General features: G+C 37.7%; 1 protein-coding gene and 1 long non-coding RNA gene across 2 annotated transcripts; one reads left to right on the forward strand and one right to left on the reverse strand.

Moving 5' to 3' along the window:
- Positions 1–537: 537 nt before the first annotated feature.
- Positions 538–13,057, reverse strand: LOC132104119 (sal-like protein 3). The gene is made up of 4 exons (XM_059509349.1): positions 12,636–13,057; positions 5,705–8,629; positions 2,443–2,786; positions 538–1,979 (listed from the first exon to the last, which is right to left on the reverse strand). The coding sequence occupies exons 1-4, from the start codon at positions 12,715–12,717 to the stop codon at positions 1,584–1,586; spliced, it is 3,747 nt and encodes a 1,248-aa protein (XP_059365332.1). The 5' UTR covers positions 12,718–13,057; the 3' UTR covers positions 538–1,583.
- Positions 13,058–15,448: 2,391 nt separating this feature from the next.
- LOC132104666 (uncharacterized) lies at positions 15,449–18,126 on the forward strand. The gene is made up of 3 exons (XR_009423566.1): positions 15,449–15,635; positions 17,247–17,317; positions 18,062–18,126. It is a non-coding gene; the product is annotated as an uncharacterized LOC132104666 (long non-coding RNA).
- Positions 18,127–18,859: the final 733 nt, after the last annotated feature.

Genomic DNA, 18,859 nt, shown 5'->3' on the forward strand with positions numbered 1-18,859 from the left:
GAGGCAAATACCTGCTGCAATCTGGAAAAAATGATTTTATTATTATTATTTTTATTATTATTATTTTTCATGGGCTATCGTTGATGGTTTATTTGGCATTAGACGTCTCAACAATGTTGTCCTATGTTGTTTTTTTTTCACAGTAACAGTAATCTCTAACACGTTTACTTTACAACACAGACACATACCTAGAGACAGAGATAGCGATAAAGAGTAAAGCCTTTTCTCCATATTGTTACAATATACAAGTAAGGTGACAAAAAGTTGTTGTTTTTTTTTTTGATTTATTTATTGAGGGTGGCAGCAATATTGCATCTTAAGTCCAGTTCAGTAATACCACATCAGTTGTTTCATGTAAAAAATACTGACGTGCAGACAGAAGAGCAAACCTGGTGTACTTTTTATTTGTTATAATGTATCTGAGTACAAAAATAGTGTCTCCTTTTCATGCAGAGGACACATCAAATAACCCCTACCCTTGCTTCATCATTATCATATATATATATATATATATATAAAAAAAGAAATGGTTGTTCATATTTTTTTTCCCAACTAACCAATATATAATATAAGGAAAATAGCACTACAGAATAAAATAAAAATCACTAAAATAACCTGACATGACACGTTTAGTAAATAAGACATAAGTTACCATTATAGACCAGCATATTCTTTTCACTTTTTTTATTTTCCCTTGTACCTTAATGTTTCTGAAAACATTTATTTATTTTGTTCTTGATAGGAAACATACCTCTAAATTGTGAAATAGAATTGTCCTGCAACAAAAGGGCTTCATTTAAACTGTAAAGTGTAAATGTGTTTTTAATGCAAGTTCTTTATTAGCAGTCATATTATAGTTGATAGACAAGTTGGCCCACTAAATAATTTTGCATGTAAAAGTAAATAAGGCAAAGAATAGCACATAATTAGCATTAATAAAATAATAACACAGACTGGTTTAATATGGAATGTTTCATTGCTGATAGCCGCTAAAATGACAAAAGCTTTCATGGTGGTGTACTTGATTTGCATGAAAATAAACAGTTTGCATTCAATGCATAGCAGCAAAGAAGTGGGGTGTCAAAGAATAATACATCTCTTTTCAAAAACTCGAAAATGTCTTCTTTATCTTTTGCTTGGGGATTTAAGTTACATACTTTCAGCTGTAGCAATATTAAGAACACAATGTGTGGGAATGAAAAGTTTATATTATACAAAAAAAAAAACATGTTCCCTTTCCCGTGAATAGAGCAATGTTTGACAGCAGAATCAGAGGGAAAAAAACAAATAGAATAAAATAAAATACATATTTATAACATAAAATAATAATTTCATTTCAAAGCAATGCCCTTGAATCAAGTGTAAGGTTTCAGTCAGTGGACATAATTGAAAAACTAACCATGGCATAATTTCAAACAATAGTAAAAAATAAAAATAAAAAGTGCCATTATAGCATAAGATAAACTGATTCTTCCTCCACATGTATCAGGCACATTCTAAAAAGTTCATGCTGATTTTTAAAAATCAAGACATGTTTATTTCAATGTTCCTTATGCAAGGAGAAAGAATATGTCACCTTTACATTAATTGATTCCAATGTCTCTTTTGTCATCAATCATCATAGAGAAGTGTTGTCCAGCACCCCTTTCTAAGCCTGTTTTTTCCATGACTGTGATTGGTGGGCTGTTTCCAGTGCTAGCCTTGTCCGTGGCCAAAGTAATGGCAGGAAGCTGGGGGACTCCTCCACTCTGAATGACGGATATTTCATTGTTCCTCATTGCTAAACCATTAGTTATAGCTGCTGCGTATCGGCTCCAGAAGTTTTGGTCCACATTCATGGCCCGTGCTGCTAAATCCTTTTGAAACACTTCACTGAATTTCAGGGCATCACTGCCTAGAAGGGCAATTGGGTTTTCCACAGACAGACGTCTACCTCTACGGGCAGGAGTGTTATTCCACATATGGGTGCCCATGTGCACCTGTAGACAAACAGAAATTAAAATAAAATAATTTTACACTAGTTACGGAATATGTGTGTCTGTGTTGCAGCATATATGTGTCTGTAGCATTGAGATGTTACAAAAATGACCCATGTTGCGACAACCACCATGCGTATATTATTTATTTATTCCTTTGATTGGTGGAGATTATTTCGGGATGGTGGAGATTTGACAGTAAAGTACAGGCAGAGAGGGGGAATATGACTGGGCTTGACTAAGGACGGGCTCAAGCCGGGGTCTACACATGCACAACAGCTTTTTACATATTGGGAACAGAACATAATTCAACAATGGTAAGCATTTTATGAAAAAAAATAAAATAAATAATAATAATAATTGTAAGCAAATAATATGTTTTATTAAAAAAGGAAACTAAATTTAAAAGGTCATATATATTAAGTTACTAATTTGTTAAATAAAATACAATATTGATTACACATACCTTGAGATTCCCCTTGGTAGTGAACGCTCGACCGCAGACAGAGCAGCCGAAGGGTTTTTCGCCAGTGTGTGTGCGCTCGTGGATCTGCAAGGCACTGGCTGAAGAGAAGTTCTTCCCACATGCACTGCAGTTGTGTTGCTTAGGGGTCCGTCTGGGAGGGGGTGGTCCAGTGAGTGAGGTGACACCCAGTATCATCGCCTCCGAGCGTGAGGTGGGAGACTGCGAGCCAAATGCAGGGAAAGGCCCCTCTTTTAGCACGTATGGTCTACTGCAAGCATTTATCTCCAGTTTCACCGCAGTAGGCACATTTTTAGTATCCTGTACAGCAGACCTTTGAGCATTTTCTAAGAATAAAAATAAAAAATTTGTATTAAATCGGCAGTGTAATTAAATAAACAAATACCACAATATTAATTGGTAAAGGTGAAGGGTGTCATTTCTGGCCACACATAGCGAAACTAAATTGTAACTTGTTTTTCACATTTGAATACTTAATAATAATAGATTCATATTTTGTAAATAAAAAATACAATTCTAGAAACATTCCCCTGTCCTCCAATACTTGAACAAACAGACCAGTCCAGCTCCAAACTCACACCATTATTTGAGCTATGTTGCAGTGACAGGTATTGTGTTGCACAGCACAATGTTTGCACATTTTAGGTGAATTAAATACGGCTTACTTACAGTTGTCTCTGCATATTTAGCTAGAATAGGAGATAGAAAACATTACACACTTCACCTTTAAAGAAATTAAAATTACATAAAAACACATTTAGCTGAATTATTAAGTTTAGTAAGAATTTTTGTTTGAACATTTTACCACAACTTAATTTAATTATTTTCAAATCACTTAAAGGCGGGCGTACACGGTGCGAATTCGGATGGTCGGAAGATCGTATGTCCACGCACACGGCACGAGTGAGTTTATCTGAAAATCGTACGGACGAGATGATATACGACACGATTTTACAACCTGCGAATTGCAGAAGCAATCGCACGAAGTTGATAGACGCGTTCGACTTGAAGCACCGCTGCACGCACAGAAGGTATGACATTAAAGTACCGCGAGAGCGATAAGAGAGCACACATATCCAATGCATTCGAAACGCTCTCGCGGTACTTTGATGCCATACAGGTGATGTCATTCTGTGCAGCGCTGCTTCAAGTCGAACGCACCTAATATAACTGCTCTCCCTCTCCCATAACTGCATAGAAAATATTGATACAAGCCGTGACCGTTTCCTACACGTACATGTTATTTTTCAGCAATAGGAAACCGGGACGTTTGGTCACCCTGTGTGTGTGTGTGTTCTTGTAGGTTTATAAATATCTGAAATAGGTATTACAATGTAAACATGGTTTGTGAGGACAATTCCTGCGCCCTCGTAAACCAAATGGCTTTAAAAAAATACTATACGGTGTTTAATAGAAATTTTAAACATGCATTTTCCGTAATGGATAGAGGTAGTGTATGGGGATATACAGTATAGAATTACGTCTATGGAGAGTCCCTGTAAACTACATAATGCGTGTGTGAGAGAGAGCGCGCGCGCGAGAGAGAGAGAGAACTAAAAAGCATGGTACACGTTGCTAGAAACATCATACAGCGCTCGCTGTTCCTGTCAGACTTTAGCGAGTTTTTATCCTCCTGGTCAATAGTCCACATTCGCTGTGGAGCTGCCCTGTTCGTGTTTCTTCTTCTGTGGTTTTTCTAGTTCGTGATTGGTCAACTTCAGATAAATCAACAAATCGGCTCGTTCAACCGCACACATGCCACGAATTCAAACCGATAGCTCACAAACTTTTTAGACATGTTTAAAAATGATCGGGAGGTCGGAAAGTGCTCTTAAGCCACTCTGCTCGGCTCGTAATTCATCGCAAATGATACGAGCCGCGACCATACGAGCATACGATTCATTTCCACACGATTGAAAAAAATCGCATGCGAACTCGTACGACAGCAAAAAACGTACCGTGTACGCCCGCCTTAAGTGAACTGTCGTGACATACAGCCAACAGAATTGGTGCTCTGCATTTTAACCCATCCAAAGTGCACACACACAGCAGTGAACACACACCCAGAGCGGTGGGCAGCCATTTATGCTGTGGTGCCCGGGGAGCAGTTGGGGGTTCAGTGTTTTGCCCAAGGGCACCTAAGTCGTGGTAATGAAGGTGGGAGAGAGCGCTGTACATTCACTCCCCCCACCTACAATTCCGAATCTCTAACCATTAGGCCACGACTTTGCCCCTTATGACTTACATTTGTAAACTGGATTTTGTATTGAGACTACATTAATAATTTTTGTTGACATAACCTGACAGTGGACTTTGAATTCCCTGCATGCTTGGCAGCACATCACCAAGCATTACTACCAGATAATCGAAAATGGGCAAAAAAAATCGACCCCTTACAATTGTAACGGAGGGCAAAATTAGCTATATAGACCAAAATAAATTTTTGTACCAGTAAAGTTGGGAAATTTTACATGGGGAGTCTATAGGATTGACTCCCTTTTGGAGCCAGCCTCTGGCGGCCAGTCGATGAATTGCAGTTTTAGTCACTTCCGTGTCAGTTTCAAGAGAGGGAGCGGAAGGTTGCTGCTTGATTAAAACCAAATGCATAAAATATTAAAGTGTATTTGGTGTTTCGTTTTCTACAACACAAAACCGGAAATCAAGGGGTTATGACGTCATTGGCAGGCGACACGACACTATGGACACGGTCCTTTTCACTAGTTAAAATTGCTTATTCCTCTGGATTTAAACATTCTCCAAAACATTTGGGATAATGTAAGTACACAGGTCAGCAGAATATATAACACTAGTGGTTTTTGGATATTTTAATTTAAAAAAATCTTCTATATTGTGCCTTTAAAGAAAATGTTATGTTATGTTGCAGTCTTTGTGTGGTTACTGTTACTGTAAAGAGTAGAGCTTGTGTTTAGGCTGTGAGCTACAAGATGACTATGGTGTATGTGTGTTGCTTTGCTCAGTGAGAATAACTGCTAACAGCAGTACTGAGACTAGTCCCTTCTTAATTGTTCATCACATTCATTTCATTAAAAATAATGATGTTATATTTAATATGCGAACATGCGCACTGCAAGTAACTTAATTGGGTTCAATGAGCATTTTTTTTGTGTGTGTATGTGTGTGTGTGTGTGTGTGTGTGTGTGTGTGTGTGTGTGTGTGTGTATGTGTGTATGTGTGTGTGTGTGTGAACAGTTTTTACTGGTATCATATAGCAGTTTTAGCTTACCGTGTTCCTTACTGAAAAGGTGCATGTTGAAATTGTTTTCTTTCTTGACTGTAGAGTTTATAAGCTGGATTCCTGTTTGATTAACAGTCATCTCGTTGACTTTATTTTCTGCAGGGCAATCTGTTGCTTCAGATTTTACTATGGCTGTTGCCTCTGGGACTTTAGAGGAGAGGTTCAGAGAGAATGAATGCTCATGTTGACCCTCAGGTTGACTGTTGGGATAGGGTGAAATGTGAATAAAGCTAGACGAATGTGTCATCAAACTACTTCTCATGCTATGGTTCTCCATCTCACCAGTGGTGCTAGAGCCCAGAGCATGAAGATCATTATCCATAGGTCCGCACCTGACCATCTTTTTTCCATTAGATTGGCTAAAATTGAGGGATGAGTCGCCTCCTACATTTTGAGTTTCTGATAGACTGGATTGAAGAGATGAGGTAGGTGGTGGACTGTCTGAAAAAGAGCTCAGGGTGTTTTCATTGTTCTCCACAACATCCCCTTCTTCTTCAAATGAAATATTATCAAGACAGTCATCATCATAAGTGCTCATGCTGTCAAAGCTCTCCATATCTGTATCTTTCTCATAGATGGTTTCTGCCAGAGGAGTGTTTGGAATCTGCCCCACCATGTGCATACGTATGTGCTGCTGTAGAACAACGGCATTCGTGAACTTTTTCTGACAGATCGGGCATGAATGCTGAATCCGAAGAGGAGGTTTTGCACGGTGTACACCAATGTGTGTCTTTAAATTACCCTTTGTGGTGAATGCTCGTCTACACACCTTGCATTTAAATGGCCTCTCCCCTGTATGGATACGGTAATGCATCTTCAGTGCACTCTGACAACTTAGCACGCGGTGGCAGATAACACACTGATTGGGCTCCATCATCTTCTTGTCTATGTTTTCCACAAGCTGTTGGAGTTTCGATGTCTCAGATGTTTGCATAGAGTCTTGGAGACCACCAAATGGGAACTTGGCCTTGAACTGATCTGAGATGAGTGGAGGAGAGGATGACTTATTATCAGCTGAAGGAGCATCAGTAGACTCAGTTACATTCACCTTAACAGGTTTTTCTGTAGACATGGACTGCTGAAGCAGGCTGTTAGGGTTGTTACCATTTCTAGTCATACTGTTTGATGGCAGGTGCACTTCTTCTGTATTGAAGCTCTGTGTGATCTCTCCTTCTCTGTTTGATTTAGGTGAGGCCGCAATGGTGGACATATCTGTCTCAGTGCCAGTGGGATTGGGCGACGATGATGCAAGTTCACCTCTGGCTGGAGACAGCCTATGTGGAGATCTTTCAGAGGGTGTGCTTGTAAATGAATCACTTAAGCTTTCAATAACTGGTACTGTGGGTGGCAACTGCAGACCCACCGAGGACAGCACTGTTGGAAGAATAGGCTTGCTGTCTAACCAAGTAGTTCCTGCCTTCTCTAGAGGAAAAGACATCCCATAGGGAATCCCTGAACTGGTAGGGATATTGTCAAGATATTCTGGGACTGGGTACGGGTTCATCTGAACATGAGGGTACTTCTCCTTGTGCCTTTGGAAGTGGACTTTGAGGTTTCCCTTTGTAGAGAAACGGTTGCCACAAATGTTGCATTTGAAGGGCCTTTCACCTGTGTGCGAGCGCAAGTGGATCTGCAAAGCACTGTCACTGCCGAACACTTTAGCGCAGAACCTACACTTGTGCTTAAAGAATGGGTCCTCTGAACTGGGCTTGCTGTCAAAAATTGAAACGCTGGGCATTTTGCTCTTACGGTACTTCATCATAGCAGCAAGTGGGTCTAATGCACTGGCAGTGGCTGCAATACTGGCCAGAGGATTGGGAAATATGACTCCATTGGGAGGGCTTTGAGGTAGTAATGGTAGGTTGGCAGAAGGGCTAAGGATGCTACTCTGGCAAGCTGATAGTGGGCTAGGAGTGCTTATGGACTGAGGGTTACTAACGTTAGAGTGGGATCTGCTACAGGTGGGCAAGAGTGGGGATGCCCCGCTGCAGCTGAAGAGATGAGGACTGGAACTTGTTAATGAAGCAGTGGCATTCTCCAATGCTCTAGAGCTGATTTGTCCACTGCTTGGCTGGGAAGACAGCAATGGTGGCCTTGCTAGCATAGATGCCTGGGATACCGAAGCCTGCCCATTCACTGCAGAGGGCATGACCCCAGATAATGGAAGTACAGGGGGTGGAGCGATGCCCTGGAAATTGTAAGTGTTCGAGTCGGAGGGCAGGCTTTTTGAGGCAGGATTAAGGGCGGCTTGCGTAGGCTGCCTATTCATTACAGCAACCTGGCTCCGGATCTGCTCAATGAGCTGTAATTGCTGAACCTGCTGCTGTTGCAGTGCCATCAACTGCTCTAGAATTATGGGTATAGCAGCTGCGTTCAGCTTGCCAGCAGATCCCGCACATTGAATGCTCTGGGAAAACTGAGCAACGGCCACTCGGGTGCTGTGAAGAATCTCCAGGGTCACATTGGTGCTAGGCATGTCAAAGTTATTGGTTATTGATGGTGCAGGGGAAGAGGTAGTGTTTTCATTGTCAAGTGGTAGAGGGCTAAGGTTTGATGTTTTATGCTCAGGCAAACTTATATCCATTTGTTCATTCAGGTCGACGATGTGAGTTTCCTCAGGCATCCCGTCAAATTTCTCAGCCAGCTCTGAGTTGAGCTCACTAGCCTCCATTTCTGCTGTTTCACTGTAGGTGCTCAAAAGGGATTCTGTCGGTGATCCACGGGAAATGGCCTTCTCTTCATTCTTCTTTACTATCAGCACAGGGGGGGTTTCCGTGCATTTCTGCTGGTGTTCCACCATTTCGGACCACTTGAAGAATTCAGCACCGCACCTCTCACACATGTGCATCTCTTCACCTCCGCTGCGGCTCTCCGTGCCACTGTCCTCATCAACGCCTCCCCTCAACAGAAGTACTGGGAGATAAAGACACAGAGAGAAAGCGTGTGAATAGAAATTTCTGAGATGATAGATTTTTCACAGCTATTCTTGGAGGAGTGAACAATATAGATAAACTAAATCAATTGTACCACTTTACCAATTACTGAAAGCCAGCCTCTTTGTGCTCATGCTCCAAAGACTCAGATGATAATTTTCCTTGCACAATCCATCAAATTATGCGACCTATCTATTGAATATACGGGAGCTTAATGAAATTCTATAGGGGATATTGATTTCCAATGTTTTTATACAATTCACAGCTGCACTGTCAGTTAAGGGGCAAATTGAGTCTTTGATTGACTAATCTGAACTCTCCATTGCTATCAAACACTCTTATTTCCTGACGAATTTGAAGAACTAATTGTTGTTGTTGAGTGAAATAGTTATCTCTTTTTGCTAAAGGTGTACAACCTTGACAAAATGGTTTCAGCTTTAAATGTGTAAAAAGCACAACTTACTTCAAATTGTTTTAAATCATGTCATATTTGATCATTAACACTAGGAAAAAACAATCTTTGTCATTTCACTACAAGTAAAAGCCTTTCTAATGTATGTATCGTTAAACAAATCTGGTCAGTGCCATTTTCTCATGTAAATTATACAATGACATAAACATGAAGTATAAAGCATGTCAATACTGAACAAGAATGCAAACTTCAGAAATGATATTTTCAAATCGAAGTGTAATGATCATCAAAGCCACACATTTTTTTATTTGTCATAAAATAAAACAGCAATATTTGATAAGATTCTGATATTTGCATTTTGAAAACATATAAAAGCCCAATGCTACATCAGCTTAAACTGTTAAAGGTAATTTGCTCACTAAGGGGTTGGATTTGGGTAATTTATGCATTTGTCAGAATTTTTCAGAGGAAAATCACACAAATAGATTTACACATTTTTTTTACACAAATTTTTTAGTGAAATGACAATGTGTCCAAACAGAAAAAAATAGAGTAAAGCATTAAATCCTATATTACCTGTATATATTTGTATTTGTGTATAAGTGTGTGTGTGTGTGTGTGTGTGTGTGTGTGTGTGTGTGTGTGTGTGCTCTTGTTTTTGTGACATATCAGGACACAACTCTGTATATTGACATGGGTATGACACAGGTATTACAAGGAGAGGGTGACTTATGAGGACATAACCCATGTCCCCATTTTTTCAAAACGCTTATAAATCATACAGAATGAGTTTTTTTTCCTGTGAGGGTTAGGGTTAGGTGTAGGGTTGGTGTAGGGCCATAGAATATACAGTTTGTACAGTATAAAAACCATTACACCTATGGGATGTCCCCACTTTTTACAAAAACAAACATGTGTGTGTGTGTGTGCACATTTTTTCCTTTTCTTTTCTATCCTTTTTTCTTTTTCCTTTAATATTTTTATTATTTTATAGTAATAGAAAATGCCACAGATGATTATATGGGTGTATTCAGTGTGTGTGTCTTAAATACCCCCTTTATCGTCTTGATGTAGCAACACTGAATATATTTATAAATAAAATTATTGCTGGATAAAAATTTCAGAAAAAGTGACAGTAAGAAAGATAAATGAGTAAAGAGAGGATGACAGAATATCTGAAAATATTTTGTGGTCAGGTGTTGTTGTGTTTCTTCTCAATTTTTGTGAGCCTTTCTCAGAGTAGTTACAATGTGGGTCATTTGCTTGTCTAATTCCAGTAACCGTGTGGGTGGTCTGAAAACTCTTAACAACGAAAGGTGAGCACTAACTGAAACTGATCTAGTTAGGCGACCTATTAACTTAAGAATACGCTGCAAATCTTAAAATTTTCACAGATTAGTCCATATAGATATTAGCATTTATTTCAAATGGAATCTCAAAAAAATCATTTGGTGTTCCCAGTGAAATGACAGACAGATTGTGTTCATGAGATAGATATATCCAGTTCTTAAATCAGAAAGAAAAAGTCTGTAAGGCCCTGCTGCATGAACCACTACAAAGATGAAAAATAGGGAGATTCTTAGGGTGCTCAGCTGGTAACCGTGGTTTTGGTAGCTAGCTGGATAATTTCAACATGAGACAGGCAAAGGTTTCAACGTAAGTCTTAGAATAAATTTCCCAGACCCCAAAAGAAGAAAGCTAAAACGCTATTAGACAGTCGTCACTGTAGATGCCTGATGAATGACACTTGAAGCCAAACTGAAAGATGTACAAGGGCAAACATGAAAGTGAAAATGATATTGTTAATGTCAACAAAAATAAGAGAAAACAAACAGCTAAGTACTTATACTTCATGGATAAAAATGGTAGGTCAATTAATATTATTATTATTTTTTTGTTATTATTTAAAATATAAACATAATTTAACATTAATTAAATTAGAAAACATTATGCCAATTAGTCTTTTATCAAATATAAATTATAGATGGTGTTAGTAGGTCCCAAGTTACTTTAGTTTTTTTTTCTTTTCTTAAATGTACTGAAGTACCCAGTGTGTTTGAACTTGATCTAAAATTTCTGTATATTGCACATTCACTTTACTAAATTTCAAGAATACTTCAGCAGATGTTTTATTTTCTAAAAAAAATTAAGTTTGTTTAAAAATAAAATAAATAAAAGCTGTTATGCAATTATTTGCCTGGCCTGTTGACTAAAGCAGACAATTTTTAACAAACCAAAAAAAACTAACCCACAGTTTAGACTTTAAACGTTCACGATTTAAAATGATTGATTAGGCTATTTTTACATCAATATTGTTGCATCAGGTTTTCACTCAAATCCTTTAATTACTCTTCGAACAGATCAGGCCTGATTTTAATGGATTCATCTGATTAAAACTGATCTGAAGAACAATAAACGTCTTTCGCTGTCTGTTTTCAAACCATACTCTGATTCTCTTCTTTAAGGTCGATCCTTGTGTTGCAGTAAATACTTTAACGCGATTTAAATGAACACCTTAGACACCAAACCAAGTGTGAGGATTTTTCATGTAGGCAAGTAAGTAACTTTATTATCATGACAAAATGAATTATTCTCATGCAAACAGAAGAATGTTGATGGTTTTGTGTGGGTCTTGCAATGGGACATTTTTGTAGGTTTTGCAGATCTTTTATTTTGGTGTCTTAGCTCGAATAGATGCACAGCACTAATCTACCGTTACTGATTATAGCCTTATTAAATCATTTTAAATCATGTTAGCTAAATCCTTTTTTTTTTTTTTTTTTTTTTTTTTTTTAAAACACTCTCTATGAAACTTAAAAATGAATAAATATATGGCTTATACGTGTACAGTTCCTAATTAAGCAAATTAAATAGCTGAGAACACTATATTCCCTTTAATGTTAAATTACTTTTAATGAATTTAACATAAATTGTTAGCATATTGCTAAAATACTAAAGACACTAGAAATTACTGCTGCATTATTTAGAAAAAAAGTGTTCGGCATTTTTGTCAAATGACACATAACTAATGAACGTTTGACACTAAATTTCCAAAAAGGTTGTAGCCTATTATATATAAACGCACTTTACGCGTGCTTTAATGTAGCCTACTCTTAAAAATAAAGGTTCGAATAGCAAAGATTTTTACACCTAACAAATTTGATAACTTTATTCTCTGATTCTTTTGACATAATTGCTTTAAAAACACGGAAACCTAACATTACTTTAACCGTTTTTTAGATCTCCAAAGAACTAGTTAAAATGCCTCTCTATTGAAAGTAAGAACCATCGAAGAACCTTTATTTTTCAAGGGTGTAAAACTTTGTCTTGAGTTCCATCTATTCTACTTGAACTGAACACAGCATGGTATAAACTTACATAGGCTATGCTTACTAAATCAAGTTATTTTTTTACTCTAAGGTTCTTTATATATATAAGTGTCCATTCTATGCCATGCATCCTACAGCGTGTTTTCAACACCACTCGAAATAAATCATAAAACATCGCGAATTTCTGACAAAAGAAACTTGTGTCTAAAGAGCCAGATAAGAGACTCGTATTTCAAATCACATACCGTTATCCGGACTTTTGTCCGACAATGCTCCTTCTTCGTCCGATCTGAGATGCTGAGGTTTCGCTTGCTTTCTTCGGGACATGTCTCTGCACTTCGCGTCGGTGCTCCGATCTGCAGACGCATTGGACGCAGGCAGTCCCGTACAGTCCCGGGGTCAGCGAATAAGAGATATTAGATGTTGTTACCGTTGTGCAGATTGCGCATGTCGGCGTTATAATGATAGAGAGGGTCATGTATTACGTTGCGCTGCATGTCGGATTGGCCGCGCGCCAGTAGACAATCTCTCTGGATATGGAAATGAGGGATGGACTGAGTAATTAGCCCGTTTCACTTTCTCACTCGTCCCCCTTTTGCTCTCTGTTCATATGTAGGACCACAAACTGGACGCAAACAAGTGCGTCTACAGCTCTGGGGATACTTCACAAGGCAGTCCATCCATAGTTTGGTACGGAAAACCAGTCTTGTCAAGTCCACACGCCTTCTTTTCAAATGACTGACAGTATGAGTTAACCTACATCCAAGCACCTTTCAAACAGGCTCTTTCGACGTGTTTTGATTCAAGTTTAAACATAACTGTCCATAAAATACGTTTTGTTTAAACTTCAAAAGCAGTTGCTTCGGATAATAGTTGGTTATTTGAAGGCATCGGTGAGCCTAAAAGAAGTCAAAATAAAATGTTGACGGTTTTTAAAGGTAGATATTCTTTCATAGGATGCTTCAATAGCCACAAAAGTTTGATTACAAGTTATTAGCCTATGCTAAACAGACACTCCCGAAGAGTCGCGTTCGCCTGAGGTGGTCACCATAGCAACAGTAGGCTGCGCGAACGCTTTCCGTTAGGATCTGTATGGGACGGTACGTCGACGAAACAGACGTACTGCGTAATTTATGCCATTCTATACATTTACGTACCACAAGTATATCACAAAAAGTGTTTGAGAAGTGTTCACTTATTGTATTATTGAGAAGGAAAAAAAAACAATTCGGTTTTTACTGAGAGGAACCTGCACAGAACGCGCGCGCGAAATCCTGAAAGTTATTAAGGAACTTCAAGAACGCAGTCGAATGATACACACACTGTCAGCGAGTATGGCAACAAACACAGTTCGTTCTGGTGTCGGTCGGTCCGTATGCTCCTTGCCGAGGACGCATGCTCCAGTTCACCCAAATTAAAACTACTGTATCCCATTTCTTGCGGATTACAGAGTGCCATAAATTGGATGCTTTCGCGTAGGAGGTGAACTGAAACGGGCTTTCGCTGATTTTCTGCTGCAAATGTCGTGTAAACCCCAGAAGAAGTCCTGGAGAGTTCCAGGAGGGCTGTTCTGTGTAAGCTTATTGCATTAGGCGACCACTAGGATACCACAGAAGGATGGACCCCTATTCAACCTGCTCTTTTTTCTGTTTACTTTTTGCCTAACTTCACATCTGTTAAGAAACTCACTTCATAAGGAAATAATAATAATAATAATAATAAATAAGTTATGGCACTTATTTTGTGATCTGTGGTGTAGTGCCATATAAACCTAACACAGTAGACTTCAGTTATGTGTCTATCATGATATTTAGCAGCTCTTATTGGATCAGACAACATTCACATCTGACCAGTATCACTGGTGTATAGCGGCCAAAGGGCTCTAAATCAGCGATACATCATTTCCATTACAACACAAGTAGAACAATATATAAGCCTATTGATCGGCGTCTCTGTTACTCTTCTGGTGTAGAGAGATAAGCACAATATAATTTAGTTTGACCTATCTGTATGGCCAAGTGATGGATTGCCAGGGTAACCGAGGGCTTTTATCACAAAACTCTCCCAATGATGTACTATTGATTGTCCTTAACTAGCTTTTCTGGCAAAAATCAAAAGTCCCTTCCTCGCCATCCTCTTCATTATCAATAAAATTACAAAGTGGTGGGAATTGTCAAAATCCATCCCCAAGGGAAGTCTTTAAAACAGTTGCTGTTATCCCGGCTTTTCTGTTATCCATGCCATGTAGGATAAGAGCACCCAGAAGGACAAAATATTTAAAATTCTACATATGAAACCCTTTATAGGGAATTTTTGCCTGTGCGGTGGTTAATTGTGTTTTTGTTTTATTTTTCTTCACATTCCCCATCTACTTTCATAGTAGATGACAAGGCAGATTTATATGAACTAATCGTCAAAGATATAGCTATTTCTTTTCTATATCACATCTCACCTGCTAATCATGGATTACAGCTTCACAAAAATGTGTATGATGAACATTTTAGCTTTTAATTTAAAATAATTGCCTAGGTTGGTGCAGAAAAACAGTGTTTCAGTTCAAGCATGCAATTCATGAGTTGTTTAACACTGAAAAAAAAAAAAAAAAAATTTCTCTCCAAGTCTGTGTTTGTTGAGATTTATCATTAAATTAAAACTAAATCATGTTTAGAATCTTTTCATGGTCCATGCTATTTCCCTGAATGCAGCTATTTAACCAAGAACATATCCCACAGCTAAAAAACATCTTTTCCTACTCTAAACACGATGAAGAGGGTTTGACTCTGAGTATAAAGCACATCATCTCAGATAGATCAACAAATGAAGTGTCAGGGCGAAACTACACGAAGAACAAACAAAGCAGAGAAGGGCCAGTGAGATGGACAGATGTGAGATAGCACTGTTCCATGTGCCGAGGGCCTCTGGAAATTTCTGATTGGATTAATTTACCACATCTAACACGGCTGCTTCTCAAGTCTGCGACTTTTATCTAATGCTGTGAACCTCTATTGATTTCTCTTCTCTATCTTTAATGCAGGACTGGAGCAAAGAGAGCAAAAAAAAAAAGCACTTGCTAAATGGAGGACTGCTTTGAGATGGCTGCTATTCTCCGGCTTATTGCCTCCTGTCGGCCATGGTTTCACATGAGGTCCGGGGTGTCAGGTCCGCTTCCACCAATAAAGGCTGTGATTGACACTAGCGGGGGAGACTTGAGCTGGGAAAAGAAACTGAATCTCAATGTATGAGGGGTAAGTCAGGGTCTATTGTGAGGCCAGTTGGACCTGATACATCTAAAGCGAAATAAACGTTTTTAGCCGTGAGATACGGGTCCCTTGGCAGTACCGTGGTACAGTCTTGTATCCGATTGTCCAAAAAAAAAATACTTTTGTACTTTTACTGTACGCAACAAAGCAGCATGGAGATCAGTGTGCCGTGATATGTAACAGCATGTAGTAATTTCACCCCATACTTACAGTCATTTACAAACACTTTTGCAGAAGCACTTCGCTGAAAATGTACACAAAGTTTTTGCTTTGTAAACAACTATGCAAAGAAGACGTTTCAGTTCTTTTAACCCGAGTCGTCATATCAACACACTATTTTTAATGAAAGACAGCAAATTTTAGGCACAAACAGGATTTTATGTATTTTATGTTCTCGAGGGAATAACGAGCAAAATAAGAGTAAAGCCAGTAAAAACGTTAATTATTGGCTGTGAATGTGTGCAGTCTGAGATGGCAGGCGGAAGACTTGAGGCGCAAAGTAATTCAGTTACATTTATGACCTGAAAAAGAACAAACCCTGCTATTAGCATTTATTGGCATGCTATAGAGGAAAAGCAAGTAACTAATGAGTTTAATCTCCATCAACTCAGATTCTCTGAACGCTTCACAGGAAGTATCTTCTGACATAGGATGCATAATCTAATCCAAAGGTAAAACTAATGTTAGACATGGAGAGTCTGTGGATTTGAAATCACGGGACATATTTTATACAAATATAATATCTGTGCATTGGTCGGTAGATCAGTAATTAATAATCCAGTCTATTGGTTCTTAAGGGAACATATTAGGAAAATACTGCCTATGTCTTATGAAGTTATAGAGAATCTAGTTCAAAATACATGTGGCAAGTGATTAGAAATGCACTTTTTTTTACTGATTATTATTATTATGATGTAACCACCATTTAAAAGTAATAATACAAATTTATTCACAGTATAACTTGAACACAAAAGAATTTTGCATAAAAAAAACTAAATAAAACCAAAATTTTCCAGGTGATTGTTTTACATATATGATTATTATTTCTTTTTAATTAACATATATTTACAAACTTGTCACATGACAACAAAATGGCTTCCTGCATGTTGGTTACACCACACTGACTTTGTTTTGACAGAAATGTTTCATATGTATTACTTTAAAAACAAAATTGCTTCACTCATTATTTTTATTTAAATAATAATACAAATAACTTTAACTTGTCTTTTAATGAGACATTGTCTTTTAAAATTAAATCAAAATTAAATCATATATATATATATATATATATATACATACATATTAATATATTGATGTATGTGTGAATTTCTTTTTTAGATTTTCTCAGATCCAGATGAAAATTAGAACCAGTGACCCATGTATTATTGTTTATTTTACCAATAAAATTAACAGTGTGTATATGACAAATTTGATCAAAAATATGGTTAATATGGGGGGGGGGGGGGTTTGAATGTATTCTGTAATTTAATAGACACTGTGACAAAACTGCTATTTGTAAGTCAGACCTCACTGACAACTCAATAAAGGAGCATATGGAGGACATCTAACCTTCCATGTCCAAAATTACTCTCTCAGTTGGAGGCTGGGGACAAGATAACGATTAGGAAGCTGTTTCCCTGAACATGCTGAGAGAGATGCAAAACCAGGTTAGCATGATCATCCGTCATTTAGTGGCTTTGACTTAAGCCTGTTGCCATTGAATAGTCCTCTGAATGTGTAAACTAAAGGTTAGCTCAAAGGTGCCTGGGGCCCTGATTGTCTTGAAAAAGTTAAACAAATTAATAGCACATTCTCTTGCGTGCCACTGGCGTTAGATTTACATTTACAGTTTACGATTGTAAAGAGCTGGCAGAAGTAAACAGACAGTGACTAGTGGACGTGTGTGCCTGGTTTATGAGTCACTACTGCCTCAGCATTCTGCTGTAAAGCCACAGACAAAAGTTCAGTAAACCAAGAGCAACAGAACCAGAACACCAAAGTCTAACTTAAATTTAATGGCAGAATGAATAACAAAAGTCACACTGTCCTGAACAGTTTATCTGAGAGAAAAAAAAGAAGATCTGCCTGATGTGGTGTAATGAGATCTACAACTGGTTAGTAAACAACCCTCTTGTTATAAATCAAGATCTGTTGTAATGATGCTTTGGTGTGTATACATAGGACAATAATAATCATCTGTGATATTTTATCACTATGAGCCAAACTTCATGTGCATTTGCTTGTTCATAACAAACTGTGGCACCTCTGTGTCGCCATAAGCATCTGTGTGTACACTGAAATGAAAAGAAAAAACAAGTCTTTGCTCGATTTTTATGTGAGTGTTGACTGAAGAGTGGGCTCCATCTGTGTAAACTCTCCGAAATAGTGACTTCCTCTCTCGTCTTAAACAGACGCTTGAGGCAAACCGCAGAGAAGTCACCATACATGTCCCTGATGGAAGAGAACCTGAGATTACCTCATTATGGCCTAAAGATGTTCTCCCTTTGGGCATTTTTGGAATACTTTCAATGTAAGGAATGCATCTTACATATGTCTCACTTTGAGATCTGTTGGTTTATGATCTCATGACTTTGTTTAAAAGTAGATAACATTAGCTTTAAATAAGCTGTTGTTATAGGTCACTCAAGGCACTTCCTGTTTTTATCTTTTTAAACTATCTCTGCGCACCATTATGTGTGGAAGCGGAGGCACAGCTTTCTCTGAATGTGCTGAATGAGACTATAAATTATATACTGGCTATGTATACATATATGATTTCAAATCCTTTTTCCAAATACATATCACTCATTTGAACAATGTGAACTAATTCTGTCTAAAAATGTCCATTATGTCCAGTAGAGGTGATCTAGAGACTCCAAAGCAGAAGAACAAGATCAAATCATGTGCTCAACAGAATCTTGTTTTACATTGTGCATGTACAATTTGATGACAAAATATTATTAGTTAAATAGCAAAATAATACTAATATACCGTAATATAAGATGATTAATATTAATATTATTAATTTTTGAAAATCTATAATACAATATTATTATAATATTATTTATCATAAGTTTTAAATAATTGTAATCCTTTATAATAATAATGCATACAAAAAATAATGTTGTTGTTACTATTATTTTATTATTATCATCATTATTGTTTTATATATGCAGTGGCTTAAATTGTTTAAAATGTAAAATGCACTA

Source organism: Carassius carassius, chromosome 25 (genome assembly GCF_963082965.1).
Source record: "Carassius carassius chromosome 25, fCarCar2.1, whole genome shotgun sequence".
Taxonomy (NCBI): domain Eukaryota; kingdom Metazoa; phylum Chordata; class Actinopteri; order Cypriniformes; family Cyprinidae; genus Carassius; species Carassius carassius.